This window comes from Mustela nivalis (assembly GCF_964662115.1).
Source record: "Mustela nivalis genome assembly, chromosome: 2".
Taxonomy (NCBI): domain Eukaryota; kingdom Metazoa; phylum Chordata; class Mammalia; order Carnivora; family Mustelidae; genus Mustela; species Mustela nivalis.
Genome location: NC_139021.1, coordinates 155,364,375 through 155,386,233, shown reverse-complemented (window position 1 = coordinate 155,386,233; position 21,859 = coordinate 155,364,375). Strand labels below are relative to the sequence as shown.

At 41.0% G+C, this 21,859-nt stretch overlaps 1 protein-coding gene across 4 annotated transcripts in view; it reads left to right on the top strand.

The window, feature by feature from the left end:
* ALDH18A1 (aldehyde dehydrogenase 18 family member A1) overlaps positions 1-21,859 on the top strand; it is a 42,403-nt gene that overhangs the window by 1,972 nt on the left and 18,572 nt on the right. For 2 of the 4 annotated variants that reach the window (XM_082722594.1, XM_082722592.1), the window contains exons 2-7: positions 2,084-2,199; positions 9,444-9,658; positions 12,650-12,799; positions 12,886-12,990; positions 19,751-19,903; positions 20,332-20,422. In XM_082722594.1, the coding sequence (XP_082578720.1) occupies positions 2,112-2,199; positions 9,444-9,658; positions 12,650-12,799; positions 12,886-12,990; positions 19,751-19,903; positions 20,332-20,422 (802 nt within the window). In that variant the 5' untranslated portion in view covers positions 2,084-2,111. Of the gene's footprint in view, positions 1-2,083; positions 2,200-9,443; positions 9,659-12,649; positions 12,800-12,885; positions 12,991-19,750; positions 19,910-20,331; positions 20,423-21,859 lie in introns of all 4 variants that reach the window. The other 2 variants (XM_082722593.1, XM_082722591.1) reach the window with 1 other exon arrangement.

Here is a 21,859-nt window from a genome sequence, read left to right as displayed (position 1 = left end):
AGAAGAGGGACCACAGCTGACATTTGTTGAGCATCTGTTGTACTCAAGATTCCCTGCATTGTCTCATTTAATTCTCACAATAATCCCAAGAAGTCCTTACTGTTATTGTCCCTGATTTACAATAGAGGAAACTGAGGCTTAGAAAGATTCAGTAACCTTCCAGAAAGCACATAACAAGTGCAGAGCTGAAACCCAAATCTGTCCATAATCCATGTTCCTTGTCCAATTATCCCCGCTGTCGGTGGGAAGTTGATAATCCAGGTGGGAAAAGCAACAGTAAGGATAAACCAGTTAAAAGATAACCTGTAGGGTTATATCCAATTTTGAATGCTACAGCTGCTGAGAAAGTTTTCAAGAGACAGAACTAGAATTTTAGTGTCACAATTTATTTATTTTACCCTCTTGAAGTTCCTTTTGGAGAATTCATATGTAAATAATTGCTTAGCAACTGTTACTGAAGGAGGGATGCCTGGGTGGCTCAGTCAGTTAAACATCTGCCTTCAGCTCAAGTCATGACCCCAGGGTCCTGGGATTAGTTGCCATAGCTGTCCTAGGGCTTCTTGCTCAGCGCGGAGTCTGCTTCTCCCTCTGCCTGCCACTCACCCTGCTTGTGCTCTCTCTGTCTCTGTCTGTCTGTCTCTCTCTCTCTCTGACAAATAAATAAATAAATAAAATCTTTAAAAAAAACAAAATTACTAAAGGAATTTATATAAGCAGCACACAAAGACCATGGGGCTTATGTCCTCCTTAATATTACGCAGATAATTTTCCCTTGGGATCTTCCAGACTCTCACAAACTGAAGTCAACAAGGACAGCACTTAACACATTCTGTTGCCTATGGGATGACATATCTTTTACAGCAGCTGTGAGATATATCCTGCCAATCTCTTCTCTCCCCTTTCTGTTCCTTTGAGCTATATAAATTGAAGAGCAATACATACTACTTCTTGTTTCTCTTCACTGTGGGGTTAACTGCTAGTCTTTTGAGACACGTGTAAGAGGGTTGCAATATATTCACCAATCCATAGAGCAAAAGTTAAAAAGAAGCTTGCAAGCAAAGAGGGTGCAGTGTTTTTCTTATCTTGTGAAAACAGCAATGTCCCTGTCACACGAGAGGTGCAATAATGAATGGCTTATTCTCATGTGCATATATAGGAGGGAGCCCCCTACTTTTTTGTGAAATAAACTATTCTTTATCTGAAATCTTTGGTTTGACCCCGGGCAGGAAAATGCCCATAACCACCATATTCGCAGATCAGGTTTCTAGCCAGGTACTCACCCTCTATGGGATATGCCCATAGTCATTTAAAATAACGACCATTTTTTTTTAAGATTTTATTTATTTGACACACAGAGAGAGCACAAGTAGGCAGAGAGACAGGCAGAGAGAGAGGAGGGAAGCAGGATCCCTGCTAAGCAGAGAGCCCGATGTGGGGCTCAATCCCAGGACCCTGAGACCATGACCCAAGCCAAAGGCAGAGGCTTAACCCACTGAGCCACCCAGGCACCCCTAAAATACCGACCATTTGCAGACATTGCACTCCGCCAGGCATGCAAGAGTGAGCTTTAGATTCCTGTGGGCAGGAGGAGGAAAGATGACAATAGCCTCTGGCCTTCCCATCCTCTTTTTGTGTCAGCAGGGATCAAGCAGACATTTCAAATAAGTGGTTTTCAGAGGTGATAGCAGGAAGGTGGAGATGGATGCTTATTGGATGTTGGATCTGTTTTTTATTTGTTTGAGTCTCCCTAATGGTGTAGGAATTGTAGTGAAGATTTAGTATCAATACAGAAACCTTGTACTTTAACTTTTTTGTCACTCAGAATATTTATAAACCTGAATTGTGATTTGCTTCCATAAAAACTAAGGAGGTCCCAGGAAAGGAAGGATAGAGGTGGGACCTGGGAAGGAGCCATTTCTTGTCTCTTTCTTTTCTATATACAGAACAGGTAAGAGTGTGCCTAATACAGAGGAGTCTGGAGCAGAAGAGTCAAGTTTTTACTCTGAGAGTATGAGAAAGTGGAAGAAAATAAAGTTAATTGCCTATTATTTTCATTTTCATCTTTTAAAAATGTATTCTGCAGATACTTTGATCAGTGACCACGTCACAGCATGTTGAGACAAGTCTGTTGCTCTGGCTTCCAGCCCTTCCGCCAGCGTCTCCTTCCCTGGCTCCAATCCACAGCCCTCTCCAGATCCCGTACGTACCACAGGAAACTTAGAAGGATGTGGGAAGTTTGGAAGTGTGTTTCACACAAGGTTTTAAAGGAGAAAAAAGTATAATTTGGCAGAATTGGACAAAGGGTAAACCAGGAAACAATCTACTGGTGAAATGTTCCAAGTGTTTGTATTTATCAATAAAATGAAACTTCTGGAGGTGATAGCTTTATGGCATCATCTATGGTGTTGGTTTCACAGGTGTATACATATCTACAGAATCATCAAGTTGTACACATTAATTTTTTATAGCTTTTTGTATGCCTAATTAATTAATTTAAAATTTAAAAAAATTTTCAGGCGCCTGGGTGGCTCAGTGGGTTAGGCCTCTGCCTTCGGCTCAGGTCATGATCTCAGGGTCCTGGGATGGAGCCCCGCATCAGGCTCTGCTTAGCAGGGAGTCTGCTTCCCTCTCTCTCTCTCTCTTTGCCTGCCTCTCTGCCTACTTGTGATCTCTCTCTCTCTCTGTCAAATAAATAAATAAAATCTTTTAGAAAAATCCTTTTTTAAAAATTTTCAAATGAAGTGTTACCTCTATTTTCCCGAAGTTTTTTTACAGGCTATTTTTGTTTCTTACCCTTTTTTTGTAGCTATGCTTTAATTTTGAGACCCTGGAGATTAATCTGCTATCATAAGAGCTAATACAGAGAGATCCCTTATGCCCTTTTACATGTTCTTCCAGTATCTCAGTCCAGATACTGACATTGATCTAGTCAAGATAAGAACGTTTCCACCTTTACAAGATCCTTCACTTCTGTCTTTTATGTCTGTCCTCCTCCTCCCAATCCCTAACCCCTGGCAACCACTAATCTGTTCTCCATTTCTATAATTTTGTCATTTCAAAAAATGTTAAATAAATGAAGTCATACAGTATGTGATCTTTGGAGATGGGTTTTTTTTTACCCTGCATAATTCCCTGGAGAAACATCCAAGTTGCTGTGTGTTATCAGTTGGTTCCTTTTTATTACTCAGTAGTATTTAATGTTATGGGTATACCACAGCTGGTGTAACCATTCACCCATTGAAGGGCATCTGGTTGTTTCTAATTTTTTATGCGTGTGACTGCTGTGAGCATTTGTGTGCAGGATTTCGTGTGGACAGAGTTTGCATTTCTCTGGGATAAATGCCTGAGAGTTCAGTTGCTGGATCATATAGCCGTTGTATGTTTAGTCGTGTAGAAACTACCGCACGGTTTTTGCAGAATGGCTGTACCATTTTCCGTTCCCCCCAGCAATGTATGAGCAGTCCGCCTTCTCTCCATCCTTATCAACATTTGATGCCGTCACCCTTTGATTTTAGCCATTGTGATAAGTATGTAATTATACCTCTGTGTGGTTTTTTATGATTTTATTTATTTCCTGACAGACAGAGATCACAAGTAGGCAGGAGGCAGGCAGAGAGAGGGGGAAGTCAGCTCCCTGCTGAGCAGAGAGCCCGATGTGGGACTCGATCCCAGGACCCCGGGATCATGACCTGAGCTGAAGGCAGGCTTAACCGACTGAGCCACCCAGGCGCCCCAGTGTTGAACATCTTTTCATGTGCTAGTTGGCCATCTTAAATCCTCTTTAGTGAAATGGTTCTTTCTCATCTTTAATTATATTGTTTTTTAGCTTCGAATTTTCAAGTTCTTTCTCTTCTAGATACCAGTCCTTTACAGATAAGTGGTTTGAAAGTATTTTGTCCTGATTTATAGCTTGTTATTTCATTCCTTTAGAGGATCTTTCACAGAGAAAAGTTTTTTTATTTTGATGATGTCCCATTTAACAATATTTTCTTTCATTGACTGTACATTTGGGTTCAAGTCTATGGGCTTTGTATAGCCCTACATACTGAAGATTTCCTCCTGTGTTTTTGCTAAAAAGTTTTATAGCTTTCCATTTTGCATTTAAGTGTATGATCCATTTTGAGTTAGTTTTTGTAAGGTTTAGGTCAAGGTTTATGGTTTTGTCTGTGGACATCTAGTTATTCCAGCAGCACTTGTTGAGAGGCTGTTTATCATGTTTTGAGTGGCTGTCTCCTTGATATCAGTTAAATCTTGCCAGTAGTCTGTCTCCAGACTTTACTGTAAGAGAACTTGCTTATCAACTAATGAAGCTCATCATTATCTAGAAAAAAAAATCTCTGTCTTCCCATTCACATAAGGAAGAAAACAAGGGAGAAAAGATCAAGGTTGAGCCAGGCGCCATGGGTTTTGAAACTAGCTGTACTACTTACTAAGTATCTTCAGTGACTTAAAAGGACCATAGATTTAGATCACAATTCTGTGTTGGACCCAGCTTAATTGCATGGTAGTTCTTTGTGTCAGAGCTCTTTGGCTCAGGGCTGATTGTTGAGGGCTCAAGGACCTTGGCTGGGATGATGGATCCTCTTTGTTCTACATAGTCTCCTATCCTCCAGCAGACTAAACATGACTTCTTTATATGATGGTTTCAGGGTTCCCAAGAAGAGCATGCGTGGAAGCCACAAGGCCTCTTGAGGCCTAAGCTCAGAATTTATGCAGTGTTACTTTTGCTACATTTTATTAGTCAAAACAAGTCATAGAGCAGGTCCAGATGGGAGAACAGATTCTACCTGCTGATGGAAGAAGCTTCAAAGTATTGTGGCCATTTTTGCAATCTGATAATGTTAGCAAGTTACTCAGCTTCTCTGGGCCTCAGTTTCCTCTTCATAAAGCAAGTATAATAACACCAACTAACTCATGATAATACCTAACTCATGAGACTTAACTCATGAGAATTCAGTATGATGATAGCAATAGCAGACACTTTTTTTTTATAATACTAGCTAATATTTATTGAGTGTTTTTTTTGTGTGTCAGTTTTTGTTCATGCATCAATTCATTTTATCCCTTACAGCAACCTTATGAGATAGTTAAGGTAACAGCAAATAAGCAGAAGGATTTAGATTCCGATCCAGTCAGTCTAGTTCCAGAATCTATACCAGTACTTTTCTATGTCCTCTACCTCCATAAAAGGTGTGTGGATACCTAACATAGCTCTTAGTATATAGCAAGTATTCAATATTTTTATTATTGTTACTATTGATTATTCTCTTTAGTCTAATTCATAGAAAGAAGTACTTTCTAATCTTTTCGCTAGGATTTTCAATTTTTGTATCCAGATTCCTCTGAATTCTGGAGCCCTATGTTCACTGACAGTGATAAGCAGAAGAACAGAAAAGAAATAAGAAAGGCCAAGTGAGAAAGTGTATACATTTAAACACTAAAGGAAACAGAAGGCCGGGAAGGGAGATAGAAATCCTGTCAGGGTCCTCTCTTGTTCAGGTGTGGAACACAGGCTCATTGATTGCTGAGCATAAGGACTCTGATGCTGAAAAGTTAACAGACTTCTCCTCCCTTGGAGTATGGTGCATGGCATTTTTGAAAAATATGGACAACCCTCTTCTCACAGCCACCCCCAACACAGTGCACACACCTACCTCTCAGTATCCCCTTATACTAACCAGGAGAGATGGCTTTTCTGTGAGACTTAGAGCCTACAGGTTCACTAGAAGATGCGAAGAGATTGCCCTTCCAGAAGCCTTGGATTTTTCCTAACTAATCAAGGCCTTCTCAGTCCTCAATATAGACTCTAAAAAATACGCAGCACGGTGGAACATAAAAAATGCCCCCAAGAAAGGTAGGCTTAATCTGGGAGTAATGTAGGTCCTCAGCACTGTTGAACTGGAAGCCCAAAAAGCCCTGTACCCCTAGAACTCTCCCTGGTGCTAGAATCCTCTGGATATAACTGAGCCTTTACTTGCTTGAAATCTTATTCATAGTTGTTTCTTCTTGAACCTTGTCCGCTCTATCTGCTGTGACCCAGTTGCCTATAGCCAGAATGACCCTTGACTGCCGGGCACCCAGATGTGCCGGTATCTTTGCTGATAAAGACTAAGGATCAGGAGCCTCTTTCATGCTAACCCGGCCTGCTAGATTCTGATTGGTTTCTGCCGTTTGATCACCTGGACTGTCATGCTTGCCACTACTTATGTCCTTAAGTGCCCTCTTAACACTGCTCCACCCATGCTTAGCACTCTCCAGGACAGGACAAGGCCTGCAGGGACAGGAAAGAAAAATGGCTATCAGGCCTAGTCCTGACAGCTATCAAAGGGATACTGATACTTGGGTGTAGCTCTGAGCTTTGCAAATAGCCATTAAGGTCCCAGGTCCTAACCCCACTCCTCTCTCTGCCAGGTCAATGAAGACAGAATTACGTATACAACTTTTAAGCTTAGGCTTAGGTGTATTACTACTTATGATAATAGCACTGAAGACTGAGCCACAGTACATGTATTGATGACGAACTTAATGAAAGGGAACTCTCCCCAGAACTTAGCCCCAACAACAGACAAGCCTGGTAGTCCCTGGGACTCCCCACAGCAGGAAGAGACAACCCATCTGTGGGTGATCAAGGGTGCCAGGACCCAGTTCCATCCCAGGTGATGGACTTACTGAGCAGCTTTGTGCCAGGAACTGGACTGCAAGCCTGCTGTGAAAAAAAGAACTTGTCAACTTCTTGTATCTCCACAAACCTAAAACATAAGCGCTTTTTAAGAGAGAAGGAAGAAAGGACTCTTTACTGCTTCATTAAAAATACTCATTCTAAGATTTGCGTGTGAAGGAAGCAGGGAGGAGAGCACACACTGATCTTCTGGTCCATGAGAATAAGATTCTGCTCATTTTCTCTCGGTTGTTACAGCATAGAGAAAACAAGAGAAGCTACATTGTAGTTAGAAGAGTTAGTGGTTGGGGGTTAGAGGTAGAGGCTCTAGAGAAATCTGGGAAATCTATCTGTAAATATAAAGGGAGGTGATAATGGCTGATTGGAGTGATGGAAGTTACTCTGAAGTAGTACCATTGTAGAATAGTGGCTTGGAATGATTACTATAGTGATTCATGCAAATATTTATTAAGTGCCTGTAATGACACATAGAGACCTCTTACGGAGGAAGTACCTGAAGTTTAGTCCTGCTAAGGACCTGTAGTACTCATCTTGACTTGCTTCTCACAATCCAGGGAATCCCACCAAGAAAAAGTCTATTTGTGGTGAGTGAGACCATCCATCAGCAAGCCCTCACCTGGTCCTCTGTCTGGACACTCATTCTTCTGTATCAATACAATTAGGTCAGGTGTGTATACTAGAAACTCCAAAATAATGGCTCAAACAAAATAGAAGTCTATTTCTCTCTCTTTTTTAAAAAAATGTTTTATTTATTCATTTGAGCGAGAGAGAGCATGAGAGAGTACAAACAGGGGAGGTACAGAGGCAGAGGAAGAGAAGCAAACTTCCCACCATCAGGGAGCCTGATGCGGGACTCGATCCTAGGACCCCAGGATCATGACCCTGAGCCAAAAGCAGATGCTTGACTGACTGAGCCACCCAGGCACCCTATTTCTCTCTCTCTCTTTTAAGATTTTAATTTTTTTTAAAAGATTTTATTTATTTATATATTTGACAGAGACACAGTGAGATAGTGAACATAAAGCAGGAGGAGTGAAAGAGGGAGAAGAAGCAGGCTTCCTGCTGAGCAGGGAGCTCAGTGCAGGGCTTGATCCCAGGACCCTGGGATCGTGACCTGAGCCGAAGGCAGTCACTTAACAACTGAGCCACCCAGGCGACCCTAAAGATGTTTATTTTTAAATAATCTCTACACCTAACTTGGGGCTCAAACCCACGACCCCGAGTTCAGGAGTTGCATGCTCTACCCATGCAGCTAGCCAGGCACCCCTCTCTCTTTTGAAAGGAACCTGGGGTTTTCTAAGAAGGGAGGCAGTCCAGGGCTTTCAGAATAGCTCTGTGAAATCATTGGGCATCCACATTCCTCCTTTCTTCTTACTCCAAAGTTAGAGTTCCTGCCTCATACTCATGTTCTAAGCAGTAGGATGGATGAAGGGAAGAAGGAGACACTTCTCTTTTGAACAAAATTCCTAGAAGTTCCACGTAACACTTTCACTCTATCTCACTAACCAGAATTTAAGTCACATGGCCATGTCTAGCTGCACAAAAAGTCTGGGAAATGTAGCCTTTGACTAGTGGCCGTGTGCCCTGCTCAAAGTAGAGAAGTCTCTTCATTTGTGAAAGGGCTAATGCGTAGTAATCAGCCAGCAGGACGAGTTGGACCCGTAGGGTGGTGAAGGGATTCAGTGCCTGACATTGAGCTTCTACTGTTTTACTTTTGGCTTTATGTAGATAAATCTTCAGCTTTTTAATCAAGACAATATATACCTATATATGAGTGTGTGTGTGTGTGTGTGTATTTAATATTTGCTTCCTTAGAAATCCTGTATAGCATTGCAAGAAAAAAAAGTCAGGAAAGGATTGCTTAAAGGCAGATGTCCAAAAGGATTGAAAGTATCCGACTCCAACATTCCTTGTCCTTCAGAAAGCTATCCAATTATTTTTAATCATTGTTACAGACATCTGGAATCATGCTACCATGTCAGAAAATTTGTAGGTGGATCAGTTAATGCTTTTTACCACTCATACCAGTTACTTTGTCCTTTATTGTCTTTGCTAGTCAGGCTCACTCTCTATTTATAGTGGTATGGTTTCTTTAAAAGCACACTATTTTTTTTTTAAACAATGTATTTTTATTGCTTAAATTTGGGAGACATAGATAAGAATAAGGAAGAAAATTGAAATCACTTGTAATTCTATCAAAAATAAAAACATTAACATTGTGGTTTATTTTCATCTTTTTTCTGTGCATTTAGACACAGGAAACTAACATCATGGGCATTTTCTTATGTTATTAAAAATTATGAAAAGGTTAATTAATTCTTCTTTTTTTGGATGTTTACTTTGCTTGTGATTTTTCCCATTACAAATAACACTGGTGCAGCCTTCTGAGAAATCTTTTTGTTTCTATCTCTAATTAGTTTCTTAGAATAAATTTCTGAACATAGAATTACTGGATCAAAAGACATGAACATTTTTAAGACTTTTGGTGTATTTTGCCAATTTGTCTTCAGGGAAGATTATTTTGTTTAAACTCTTCACAGTGTTTGAGTGTATCTGGGACCTGTATACTGGGTGTGAACTCCAGGCAATACTAGAATAAGAATATGCTGGGTATACTGGCTTTTGATTTAGTTGGTTTGACTCAGTTAAGAATGATAAGGTTATTTTTTGACTAAACTGATTAATATTGCATGTGTATGTTTTTAATGAGAACTTTTTATTATATATTAATCTTTTTTCTTACATTTGACTTTGGGAGCTACAGATCGTGTCCAGTCTTCAGCCATCAGACATGTTCGTTCTTGGAGCAACATCCCCTTTATCACTGTACCCCTCAGTCGTACACATGGCAAGTCTTTTGCCCACCGCAGTGAGCTGAAGCACGCGAAGAGAATTGTGGTGAAGCTTGGAAGTGCTGTAGTAACCCGGGGGGATGAGTGCGGCCTTGCCTTGGGGCGCCTGGCATCTATTGTTGAGCAGGTAATTGCCAAGATGGAAGACTCTTGGTGAATAAAAATAATACAGAGGTTTTTAAAGCTGTCAGTTCGGCCCTAATTTTATCCCTAACCCATCCTAACCATCAGCTCAGGTTTATCACCTGAACCGAAGGCAGATGCTTAACCAGCTGAGCTACCCAGACATCCCTTTGTTGATGATTCTTAATCCTGGCTGCACATTAAAATTATCTAAGGGGCATAGAGATTCCTACGCTTCACACTCAGTCTCTGGAGTGGGGCTCAAGCACCTGGATTTTTAAAGTTCCCCAGGTGACTGATAAGTACTCAGGGTTGAGTACCCAGATGGATGTTTATGAATATTGAGCTTTTTTTTGTTCCTGTTTTGCTAAGCTTTTTCTTTTTAAATTAGTAAATAAGTATGAGCTATCATTACAAAGATTTTCTAAGTTTATATATTTGAAAGAATTTGGCAGAATCCACAGAGAATACCCATATAAGACTTTCATTTAAAGGCAAAGGATTTTTTAAAAAGCGGGGGCGGAATGCCTGGGTGGCTCAGTTGTTAGGCGACTGCCCTCCGTTCCGGTCATGGTCCCAGTGTCCTGTGATCAAGCCCCATATCGGGCTCCCTGCTTGGTGAGAGGCCTGCTTCTCCCTCTCCCACTCTCCCTGCTTGTGATCCCTCTTGCACTGTGTCTATCAGATAATAAATCAAATCTTAAAAAAAATAATAAAAATAAAGGCAAAGGATATGAGGCAGCAAGAGAGAGTGCAGGCAGGCATTGGGGTCTGAGAGACATCCGTGCCCAAGTCCTCCAACATCTTTATTTGCACAGGGACCACAGTCTGTCTTCAGATTGAATTACTAAGAGATCCATGCAGGGAATCTTACCTTTGAAAGGGTGCAAAGCAGAAGTTTCCAGTAGGGATTTTATGCCCCACTGACTATGCAAGCAAGCCAGGCTAACTGTAGACTATCAGTAAAGAAGGGTTGACGTGGGAGTTTCAGACGTCATACTACATATCCTATTACCTATTTTTGCCAAAAGTACGTATCAATAAACTTTTTTTTACAAAAGACCAAATAGTAAATATTTTAGGCTTCGTATGCCAGATGATCTCTGTCTCAAATATTTGTCTCTACCATGTAGCACAAAATCAGCCATAGACAGTTCGTAAATGTTCTAGTAAATGTTCGTAAATGTTCATAGTTTTACTATATTCTAGTAAAACTTTATTTACAAAGCCAGGTGCAGGTGAAATTTGCTGATATTTATGAAAGGGCCACGTTGTGAGAAACTTCACTGACACGTAACTGCCTAATGGAATGATGGGCTTTATTTCCCATTCTCCCTGGTGAGACCACCACTCCTGCTTTCAAGCTTACTTCCTCCCTGGCCCACCGGCCTGTCATACTCGTTCCTGTCCTTGTCCCCCACCTGGAATCCACTCTTAGAGCCTCCTCTTCAGAAGGAACTTCTTGGTTATACAACTACAGGCGCACCATTCACACTGTGATCTTAGCAGCAGATGCAAATTCTTCCAGTCCTGGAGGCCCAGGCTGAGTCCCAGCTCTGTCCTAGGAGGCCTCAAGAAAAACTACACTCTGATTTGGCTTTCCCATCTTTGGACCTCTCAGTCACTGTCATTTGGCAAGCTGAAAAAATTGGAGCAGTGTTATAACTGATTGGATCTTTTATGTTAAGGAGTTACTGAAATGTCTTAGGTGACACTGGTTTTTAGATGTATGCATATATGTTCTGTCTTTTAGCAATTATTGCTGAAATGTTTATAGACAAAATGGTGTGTCCAGGGCCTAGGATTTGTATTAAAATAATTGTGGGGGTGGGGCGCCTAGGTGGCTCAGTGGGTTAAAGCCTCTGCTTTTGGCTTGGGTCATGGTCCCAGGGTCCTGGGATCGAGCCCTACATTGGGCTCTCTGCTCAGCAGGGAGCCTGCTTCCCTCTCTCTCTGCCTGCCTCTCTGCTGACTTGTGATCTCTGTCGGTCAAATGAATAAAATCTTTAAAAATAAAATAAAATAATAGTGGGGCTAGCTGTAAAGGCAATACCAGATACTGGGAAATTGGCATGAGAAATAGTTGTTGAAGCTGGGTGGTGGGTTCGTGGGGATTTATAAAACTGTTCGTACCACTTGGTTAAGTATGAAATTTTCTTTTTTTTTTTTTTTCCTTTTTTTTGTGTGTGGAGCATTTGTTCCATTTTTAAAGTTATTTATTTATTTCTTCATTTTAAGTAATCTTTGTACCTATTATGGGACTCAAACTCACAATCCCAAGGTCAAGAGTCTCACATTGCTCTGACTGGGCCAGCCAGATGCCCCAAGTATGAAATTTTCTATGATAAAAAGTTGTTTTTCAAAGTCGTGATTCATCACAGATGTTGGTGAGTTCCTGAGCTGCTAGTGCTTAAACATCAGGAGGAATGGACATATTAGGACTATGGACTGTACTTGTAGCTTGAGTCTTTGGTTCTTTCACATCTGTCCAAAGTAGGGAACAAAGTGACCACAGCTCACGCTGGGCAGACAGGGTCAACATCTGTCCTTGGTCTAGCCTAAGGTGACCCATAGGGATCAACATACCTCAGAAAGCCTCAATCTTACACATCATGCCTTAGAACCTAAGATGCCATCTGCTAAGTTTACATTGTAGTTCTTAGCTCCAGACTTCTTTTTCTGGAACAACTAGGCCTTCTGCACTATAGATTCCCACAGGTACCATCAAGTGCTATGCATGTCAGAGGTGCCTGCATACCAGAATCCCCTCATTCAAAATTTCTGATCTCTGTCTGCCATCCGCTTAGCAAATTTGAGATAGTATGTAGGAATCTGTATTTCTACCAAACAACTTGGGTGATTCTTCCAGAGCCAGCCCAGTGCTGCTCCATAAACCAGCATTTGGGATCCACTCAGTCATCTACCCTACCTGAGTCTCTTGTGAGAGAAGAGATGATACAGTAAAAACTTGTAACTTTTCCTCCCTCAATGTTAGGTGTCTGTGCTGCAGAATCAAGGCCGAGAGATGATGCTGGTGACCAGCGGAGCCGTAGCCTTTGGCAAGCAACGCTTGCGCCATGAGATCCTTCTGTCTCAGAGTGTCCGACAGGCTCTGCACTCGGGGCAGAACCAGCTGAAAGAGATGGTGAGTGCTACCTCCAGCCCCTGTAATGGGTCTATAGACCTCCTTGCCTTACTCCCAACCACACCGTATCTATTTGTGTGTTACAGGCAATTCCAGTCTTAGAAGCACGAGCCTGTGCGGCTGCCGGTCAGAGTGGACTGATGGCCTTGTATGAGGCCATGTTTACCCAGTACAGCATCTGTGCTGCTCAGGTGAGAGGCTCACCATTGCAGAGAGGCGTGGGGTCTTTGAGGGTGATTCCTGTAAAGCAAAGGGATGATGAGCAAGGCTCTAGAGCTAGACTGCTTTAACTTCACCCTTGCTAGTTGGGAAATGCAGAGAAACTGTTAGATGTAACCTTTTTGTGTCTTAGTCTCCTCATCTGAAAAAAATAGATAACATCAGTGCCTACTTGAGAGAGTTTTTGAAAGAAGTCAATGAGAAAATATATGAAAGGCATTTAATGTAGCATCATTCCCAGTAATTATTAGCACTTGGTAATATGCTAGTAACTGTTATAGCTACTACTTTATGTGTTTGTATTTTTGATGACAATAAAATTAGGTATCTTTATTTCGTTGGCTTCTTTGGCTTTGGGCAGCTTGCTTCTCTTTGTACTGGGTTATCTTTTTTTTTTTTCCCCCTAGAGATTTTATTTATTTATTTGACAGAGAGAGACACAGCGAGAGAGGGAACACAAGCAGGGGGAGTGGTAGAGGGAGAAGCAGGCTTCCTGCTGAATAGGGAGCCCAGATTGAGCAGGGCTCCATTCCAGGACCCTGGGATCACGACCTGAGCCTAAAGCAGACGCTTAATGATTGAGCCACCCAGGTACCCCTCTTTATACCTGGTTGCCTTGTATAATAAATTTCTATCAAGCATTGATAAGAAAGAAGAATGCATATGGTTGGTTTTCATTCATTAGCAAATATTTATTGAGCACTTATGGTATACCAAGAAGTGTGTTAGGCATTGGGGATACTGTGGTAAACAAATCAACCATGGTTCCCATCCTTATGAAACTTGTACATTTTTAGTGGTTGCCCTTGAAATGTTCTAGAACCTTCTTTCCACATTGTTTTTTAGCTAAATTTCCGGAATTATTTTTTCAGTTATATCTGTGATCATCAGTACCACTATACACTAGAAACATGTAAATATCACAAAACAAGTTAATAGTCATTTCACAAAAGAGTTGGAAAAAAATTGAACTCCCCGTCTTCCAACTCCTTTGCTGTCCCTGATCCCACCATTTACATAGGTGTTATTTTACATATTTGATGTTGTTATGTATACATCCTTTCAGACTTTGGTCTTTCATTTCCTACTGCTGTTTCTGTTTCTTCATAATTCTCACAGTGTTATCCACAGTTACGTTGTTGTTCCAGAGTGTTCTTGAGTAAGTGAGCTAAAGCAGAAAGGCATGGACTTGTCCACCTGTTGTCTGTAGCTGGGCACCCCACTCTTTCAGATTTTTTTTTTCCTGTTAGCATAAATATAATAGAAATCTTAATTTCTGTCAGCTGCTATTATCAGCTCTCTTATTTTCCACAATCCAATCGCAATTTCATCTTTAATTTTTTTTTAATTAATTTCTTTTCAGCATAACAGAATTCATTGTTTATGCACCACACACAGTGCTCCATGCCGTATGTGCTCTCCATAACACCCACCACCTGGCTCCCCCAACCTCCCACCCCCCGCCCCTTCAAAACCCTCAGATTGTTTTTCAGAGTCCATAGTCTCTCATGGTTCATCTCCCCTTCCAATTTCCCTCAACTCCCTTCTCCGCTCCATCTCCCTATATCCTTCATGTTATTTGTTATGTTCCACAAATAAGTGAAACCATATGATAATTTACTTTCTCTGTTTGAGTTATTTCACTCAGTATAATCTCTCCCAGTCCCGTCCATGTTGATACAAAAGTTGGATATTCATCCTTTCTGATGGAGGCATAATACTCCATAGTGTATATGGACCACACCTTCCTTATCCATTCGTCTATTGAAGGGCATCTTGGTTCTTTCCACAGTTTGGCGACCGTGGCCATTGCTGCTATAAACATTGGGGTGCAGGTGGCCCTTCTTTTCACTTTTATCCCTGTATCTTTGGGATAGTGCAATTGCAGGGTCACAGGGAAGCTCTATTTTTAATTTCTTAAGGAATCTCCATACTGTTCTCCAAAGTGGCTGCACCAACTTGCATTCCCACCAACAGTGTAAAAGGGTTCCCCTTTCTCCACATCCTCTCCAACACACGCTGTTTCCTGTTTTGCTAATTTTGGCCATTCTAACTGGTGTAAGGTGGTATCTCGATGTAATTTTAATTTGAATCTCCCTGATGGCTAGTGATGATGAACATTTTTTCATGTGTCTGATAGCCATTTGTATGTCTTCATTGGAGAAGTGTCTATTCATGTCTTCTGCCCATTTTTTGACATGATTATCTGTTTTGTGTGTGTTGAGTTTGAGTTCTTTATAGATCCTAGATATCAGCATTTTGTCTGTACTGTCATTTGCAAATATCTTCTCCCATTCCATGGGTTGCCTCTTTGTTTTTTTGACTGTTTCCTTTGCTGTGCAGAAGCTTTTGATCTTGATGATGTCCCAAAAGTTCATTTTTGCTTTTGTTTCCTTTGCCTTTGGAGACATATCTTGAAAGAAGTTGCTGTGGCTGATATAGAAAAGGTTACTGCCTGTGTTCTCCTCTATGATTCTGATGGATTCCTGTCTCACATTGAGGTCTTTTATCCATTTCGATCCATTTCGACAAATTAAGCCAACTCCACACACAAGAAGGGAAATAATCCAGATTAGAGCAGAGATCAGTGAGATAGAAACTAGAGATACAGTAGAGCTTATCAATGAAACTAGAAGCTGGTTTTTGAAAGAATCAATAAGATCGATAAATCATTGGCCACACTAATCCAAAAGAAAAGAGAGAAGGCTCAAATTAATAAAATTATGAATGAGAAGGGAGAGTTCACAGCTAACACCAAGGAAATAGAAACAATCATCAGAAGTTATTATCAGCAGTTATATGCCAATAAGTTAAGCAACCTAGATGAAATGGATGCATTCCTGGAAAACTATAAACTCCCAAAATTGAACCAGGAAGAAATTGACAACCTGAATCAACCGATATCTAGTAATGAGTTTTTGAAGCAGTGATCAAAAACCTCCCAAAACACAAGAGCCCAGAACCTGACGGATTCCCTGGGGAATTCTACCAAACTTTCAAAGAAGAAATAATACCTACTCTCCTGAAGCTGTTTCAAAAAATTGAAACAGAAGGAAAACTTCCAGACTCTTTTTATGAAGCCAGCATTACCCTGATCCCCAAACCAGGCAAAGACCCCACCAAAAAGGAGAATTTCAGACCAATATCACTGATGAATATGAATACTAAGATTCTCAACAAGATTCTAGCAGATAGGATCCAATAGCACATTAAAAAGATTATCCACCATGACCAGGTGGGATTCATCCCTGGGTTACAAGGATGGTTCAACATTGGCAAATCAATCAATGTGATAGAACAAATCAATAAAAGAAGAGAGAAGAACCACATGGTCCTCTCAATTGATGCAGAAAAAGCATTTGACAAAATCCAGCATCCATTCCTGATTAAAACGCTTCAAAGTTTAGGGATAGAGGGAACATTCCTGAACTTCATAAAATCTATCTATGAAAAACCCACAGCAAATATCATCCTCAATTGGAAAAAGCTCACAGCCTTCCTGTTGAGATCAGGAACACGACAAAGATGCCCTCTCTCACCACTCTTGTTCAACATAGTTTTAGAAGTCCTAGCAACAGCAATCAGACAACAAAGAGAAATAAAAGGTATCCAAATTGTCAATGAAGAAGTCAAACTCTCTTCACAGATGACATGTTTCTTTATATGGAAAACCCAAAAGACTCCACCCCCAAACTACTAGAACTCATACAACAATTTAGTAAAATGGCAGGATACAAAGTCAGTGTACAGAAATCAGTGGCTTTCTTATACACTAACGATGAAAATACAGAAAGGGAAATTAGAGAATCGATTCCATTTACTATAGCACCAAGAACCGTAAGATACCTGGGAATAAACCTAACCAAAGAGGTAAAGGATCTGTACCTGAGGAACTATAGAACACTCATGAAAGAAATTAAAGAAGACACAAAAAGATGGAAGACCATTCCATGCTCTTGGATTGGTAGAATAAACATTGTTAAAATGTCTATACTGCCTAGAGCAATCTATACTTTTAATGCCATTCTGATCAAAATTCCACCAGTATTTTTCAAAGAGCTGGAGCAAATAATCCAAAAATTTGTATGGAATCAGAAGAGACCCTGAATTGCTAAGGAAATGTTGAAAAAGAAACAAAACTGGGGGCATCTCATTACCTGATTTCAAGCTGTGATCACTAAGACAGCTTGGTACTGGCATAAAAACAGACACATAGACCAGTGGAACAGAATAGAGAACCCAGATATGGACCCTCAACTCTATAGCCAAATAATCTTTGACAAAGCAGAAAAAAATATACAGTGGAAAAAGACAGTCTCTTCAATAAATGGTGCTGGGAAAATTGGACAGCTATATGTAGAAGAATGAAACTTGACCATTCTCTTATACCGTACACAAAGATAAACTCGTCTTTTTAATTTTTTAAAAAATGTCAATAAAATCTTTAAAAAGGGGGGCGGGGCGCCTGGGTGGCTCAGTGGGTTAAGCCTCTACCTTCAGCTTGTCATGATCCCAGGGTCCTGGGATCGAGCCCCGCATCGGGTCCTCTGCTCCGCAGAGAGCCGGCTTCCACCTCTTTCTCTGCCTGCCTCTCTGCCTACTTGCCATCTGTCAAATAAATAAATAAAATCTTAAAAAAAAAAAAATAAAAATAAAAATGTCTGGAGCCAGATGAGGAAACTTAGGTCTAGTAACTGCTTTTGTTTTGTTTTTTCCCTGGATATGATGCTTTTGGGGGTTTTTGTTTTGTTTTGTGTTTTGTTGTTGTTGTTGGTTGGTTTTAATGAAAGTAGCATTAAAAAAACCACTGCACATCAGCTGTGGCTTCCATTAATATTGATGTGAAAGAGCTCTGTCCCCTCTGGTTTCCAACAAACGTTCATCCTTGAGACCATCTCACACGTTTGCCTTCCCTAGAATCTTATCTGTAAGAAATCTCTGCCATTTGTACCTTCTATGGTTTCTTGTTGTCTTTAGTAGTCCTGTTTTAAAGACCATTATCAGGGGTAGCTTTGTGTTTAGCCGGTTAAGCATCTGACCACTTTGGCTTAGGTCATGATCTTGGCGTTGTGGGATTGAGCCCTATGTTGGGTTACACACTCTGGTACCAGAGTCTACTTGGGATTATCTCCTTCTTTCTTCCCTCCCCTCTCTGCCCCCCGTTGCATGCCTGCACATGCTTTCTTTCTCGCTCTTCTCTAAAAATAAATTAATAAACCTTAAAATTAAAGACCATTATCAGTGGCTTTTGGAGAACTCCACCAAGTTATTTGTCAGGTTAAAGACTTAAATAGAGCAGCTTGTTTTCTCTTCATAAAAATGAAATTGATTTGCATCCTAACAGACTGCCCAATTCCAAGCACATACTTTTCTCTCTTAGGGCTCTTGGCTCTTGTCTTCTACTCCTTCTGTGTAACACTGTTTGAGCAACAGGTTATTTTCACTGGACCTTTATACCTCCTGCTTGCCTATCCTACACATGTTTATTTTATCATTTGACCTTTCACCCCTATGGCTAGAATCTGTAGACTTGCCTTTGACCAAGTTCTGTTTCCTACAGGATTCTTTCCTAAAAAAGAGTTCATGATCTGTCCTTAAAAAAATGTGCCCCATTCCACCTTCCCCAAACTATCAACAGTTTTATTCTCTATCTCAGCAGCTCATACAGAGCCTGACATTCCTGAAGTATTGAGTAAGTCTTTTACCAAATAAGTGAGTAGATTATTTCCCTTGTTTGTGTAACCATGTTGTCTTCCTTACCTACATTTTTTTATCATTAAGTCTGCTTTACCATCTTCTTAGTTACCATAACCAGACCCTCGGGGCTTCACTATGCCTACTTTTACTGTTTGGGTACCTTCTTTCTTGACCATCTGCCTGCTGCCTTTCCTGCTTCAGCCTGTCCACATTGCAAGAACCTTCTTCCTTAAACATTAGAGGGATTTCATTGAAACATTTATTTATGAGCTTTAGGGCTTATTACCATTAGTTTCTTGCTATCCTCAGTTACCTTCTCCTGCTAGCCATTGCCCAGTACTCTGCTGTAAACAAGGAAGTAGAACTGTCTGCCCAACCCCACACCCAGCTCTTCACCAGACCTTTGAGTAGCTTATGCTCATCGCCTACCCTGAACTAAGTTAAGTCTAGGCCGTCTTTTCAGTTTCTGACTGAAGACTCGCTTTCATAAGCCTCTCAGGCCAGTCACAGGCTCAGACCCCGTCTTTGCTAACTTCAGCCATGGTTGGTGGCAGAGCAGGGAAGGCAGCACAGCCCTCTTCCGTTTTGTCTCCTACACTTCTCTGGACAGGGCAGACGGTTCTTGGCTCACTCACCTAATGTTTCAGTGCCTACTGTGGCCAGCCCCTGAATCTGATGCTAGGATAGAGATATTTTAGAAATTAATGGATGGCCATCACATCCTCCAAAGTGTATCTCTCTAAAGTTCATACATTAATTTTCCTAAGCTATAAATAGAAGAGATTTAGTAGCTCTTTGAGAATTAAAGTACTTCTACAAGAAGTCTTGAGCATCCTTATATATTCCAAGTGATTGATTTTTTTTTCCCATCTTTGAAAGAATTAGATCAGTATCCACAGATATGTGTTCCATTCCAATCTGTATGGGATCCAGAAAGCTAGAGTTTAACTCCCCTCCTCTTAGCATCTTTTGTATGTTGTTGCTAGGATGTTCATAATTTCTCTCCCTTCTCCCAATCCATTTAATAACTTTTAGATTTTGGTGACCAACTTGGATTTCCATGATGAACAGAAGCGACGGAACCTTAATGGGACACTTCATGAGCTCCTCCGAATGAACATCGTCCCCATTGTCAACACGAATGATGCTGTCGTACCCCCAGCTGAGCCCAATAGTGATCTTCAGGGGGTAAATGTGGGTAAAGTATTCCTAAGGGCTGAGCATGCTGGAGTCTAATGCTGTGCTGTGCTGCATGTACTAACACCGGAAGTTTGGCCTAAACAAGGTGGGGCAATTGGGACAGAAGCTGGCCTCATGGAGCAGTGGCTGCATACGCTCTTCTGAAGTCGGGGAGGGTCTCATTCAACAGGGTGAGGTGCTATAGTGGTTTCAGATGGTGCTATGAGCATGGCTTGTGTGTGTCAATGGAGAGAAGGGTGCATGTTTAGAAATGGGGGCGGGGCAGTAGGCACAGTGTTTTGAGACAGAAGGGCCTATAAGAGCTGTCATCCACACACTCAGTCATTAATCTTGCCTGCCTGAACCTAGCAGAGTGCTTCTGTGAACATCTTGAGCTGCATAGTTCATTCACTTTTAACTTTTTACCTGCATTCCAGGTTATTAGTGTTAAAGATAATGATAGCCTGGCTGCGCGTCTGGCCGTGGAAATGAAAACTGACCTCCTGATCGTTCTTTCAGATGTAGAAGGTACAAAGCGATGCCCTTTCCTTTAATCCAGCCTTTGTTTTAAATACCAAATGGGGGAGCACGTGAATTCCTCTCTTTAAGTTCTTTGAATTTTTTTTTTTCTTACCCTATGGAACATTTTTTTCTGAGGCATATGGTCTAACAAAGGGATTTTATGGCTCAAAAGAAGGTGAGGAGGGCGCCTGTGTGGCTCAGTGGGTTAAAGCCTCTGCCTTCGTCTCAGGTCATGATCCCAGGGTCCTGGGATTAAGCCCTGCATTGGGCTGTCTGCTCTGCGGAGAGCCTGCTTCCTCCTCTTTCTCTGCCTGCCTCTCTGCCTACTTGTGTTCTTTGTCTGTCAAATAAATAAATACAATCTTTTAAAAAAAAGAAGGTGAGGGGATCTGGGAGATGGAGTTTGAATGCTGAAATATTGTCATTTCCAAGCATTTCAGGTTTGCTTTTTAGAAGAGCTTTATACAGATGTGATTCATATACCATACAGCTCAGCTATTCAAGATTTACTATTCGGTTCATTGATTTTTGGTATATTCATACAGTTGCTCAACCCTGACAACAATTTTAGAACATTTTTATCACTCTGTACCTATTTGCCATCACTCTCCACCGCAGGCAACCTCTCATCTACATCTTCTGTCTCTATGGATTTTCCTGTTCTGGACATTCTGTAGAAGTGGAATCACATAATATGTGATCCTTCGTGACTGGTTTCTTTGATTTAGCATGATGTTTTCAGGGTTCATCGATGGATGTCATGGCATCTGTCAGTAGTCCTTTTTTTTTTTAATTGCCAACTACTACTCCATTGTGCACACATACCCCATTGTGTTTACGTGTTCATCAGGGGATAGACTTATGCTGATCTGAACATCCATGTCCAGATTTTTGTGCCGACATGTTTTTTGTTTTACCTAGGTGTAGAATTGCAAGATCATTTGGTAATTTCATGTATGTTTAGCCTTTTGAAGAAGTTGCAGACTGGTTTCCAAAGCAACTGCATCATTTTATAGCCCTATCAGCCCTGTATGAGGGTTTTAGTTTTTTCACATCCTTGCCAACACTTACCTCTTATAATCTGCCTTTTCGCTGATAGGGATGAAGTGCTATTTCACTGTGGTTTGATCATTTTCAGTTTTTAATGTAAATCATGAGACAGGTGATATTAAATTGGAGCCACTGCAGAAGTCCTGCCTATGTGGCCACCATGGTCTTATATGTTAATCTCTTCTACCCTGCTTTCCCCTTCCTCAGAGGGGTCCCTCTTGGTTCCGGTTTGACTCTCCATTCACTCTTCTCACTCTTGTAAGCTATTCCCAGTTTACATTTTGACCCATAAGGAATATGGTAGCTGTGTCTAAAATCGGCCAAACCTAACAGGATCCCAAAGGGCCCTCATTACATTCCCAGGAGATCACAAAAACCTGTTTGGTTCCCAGC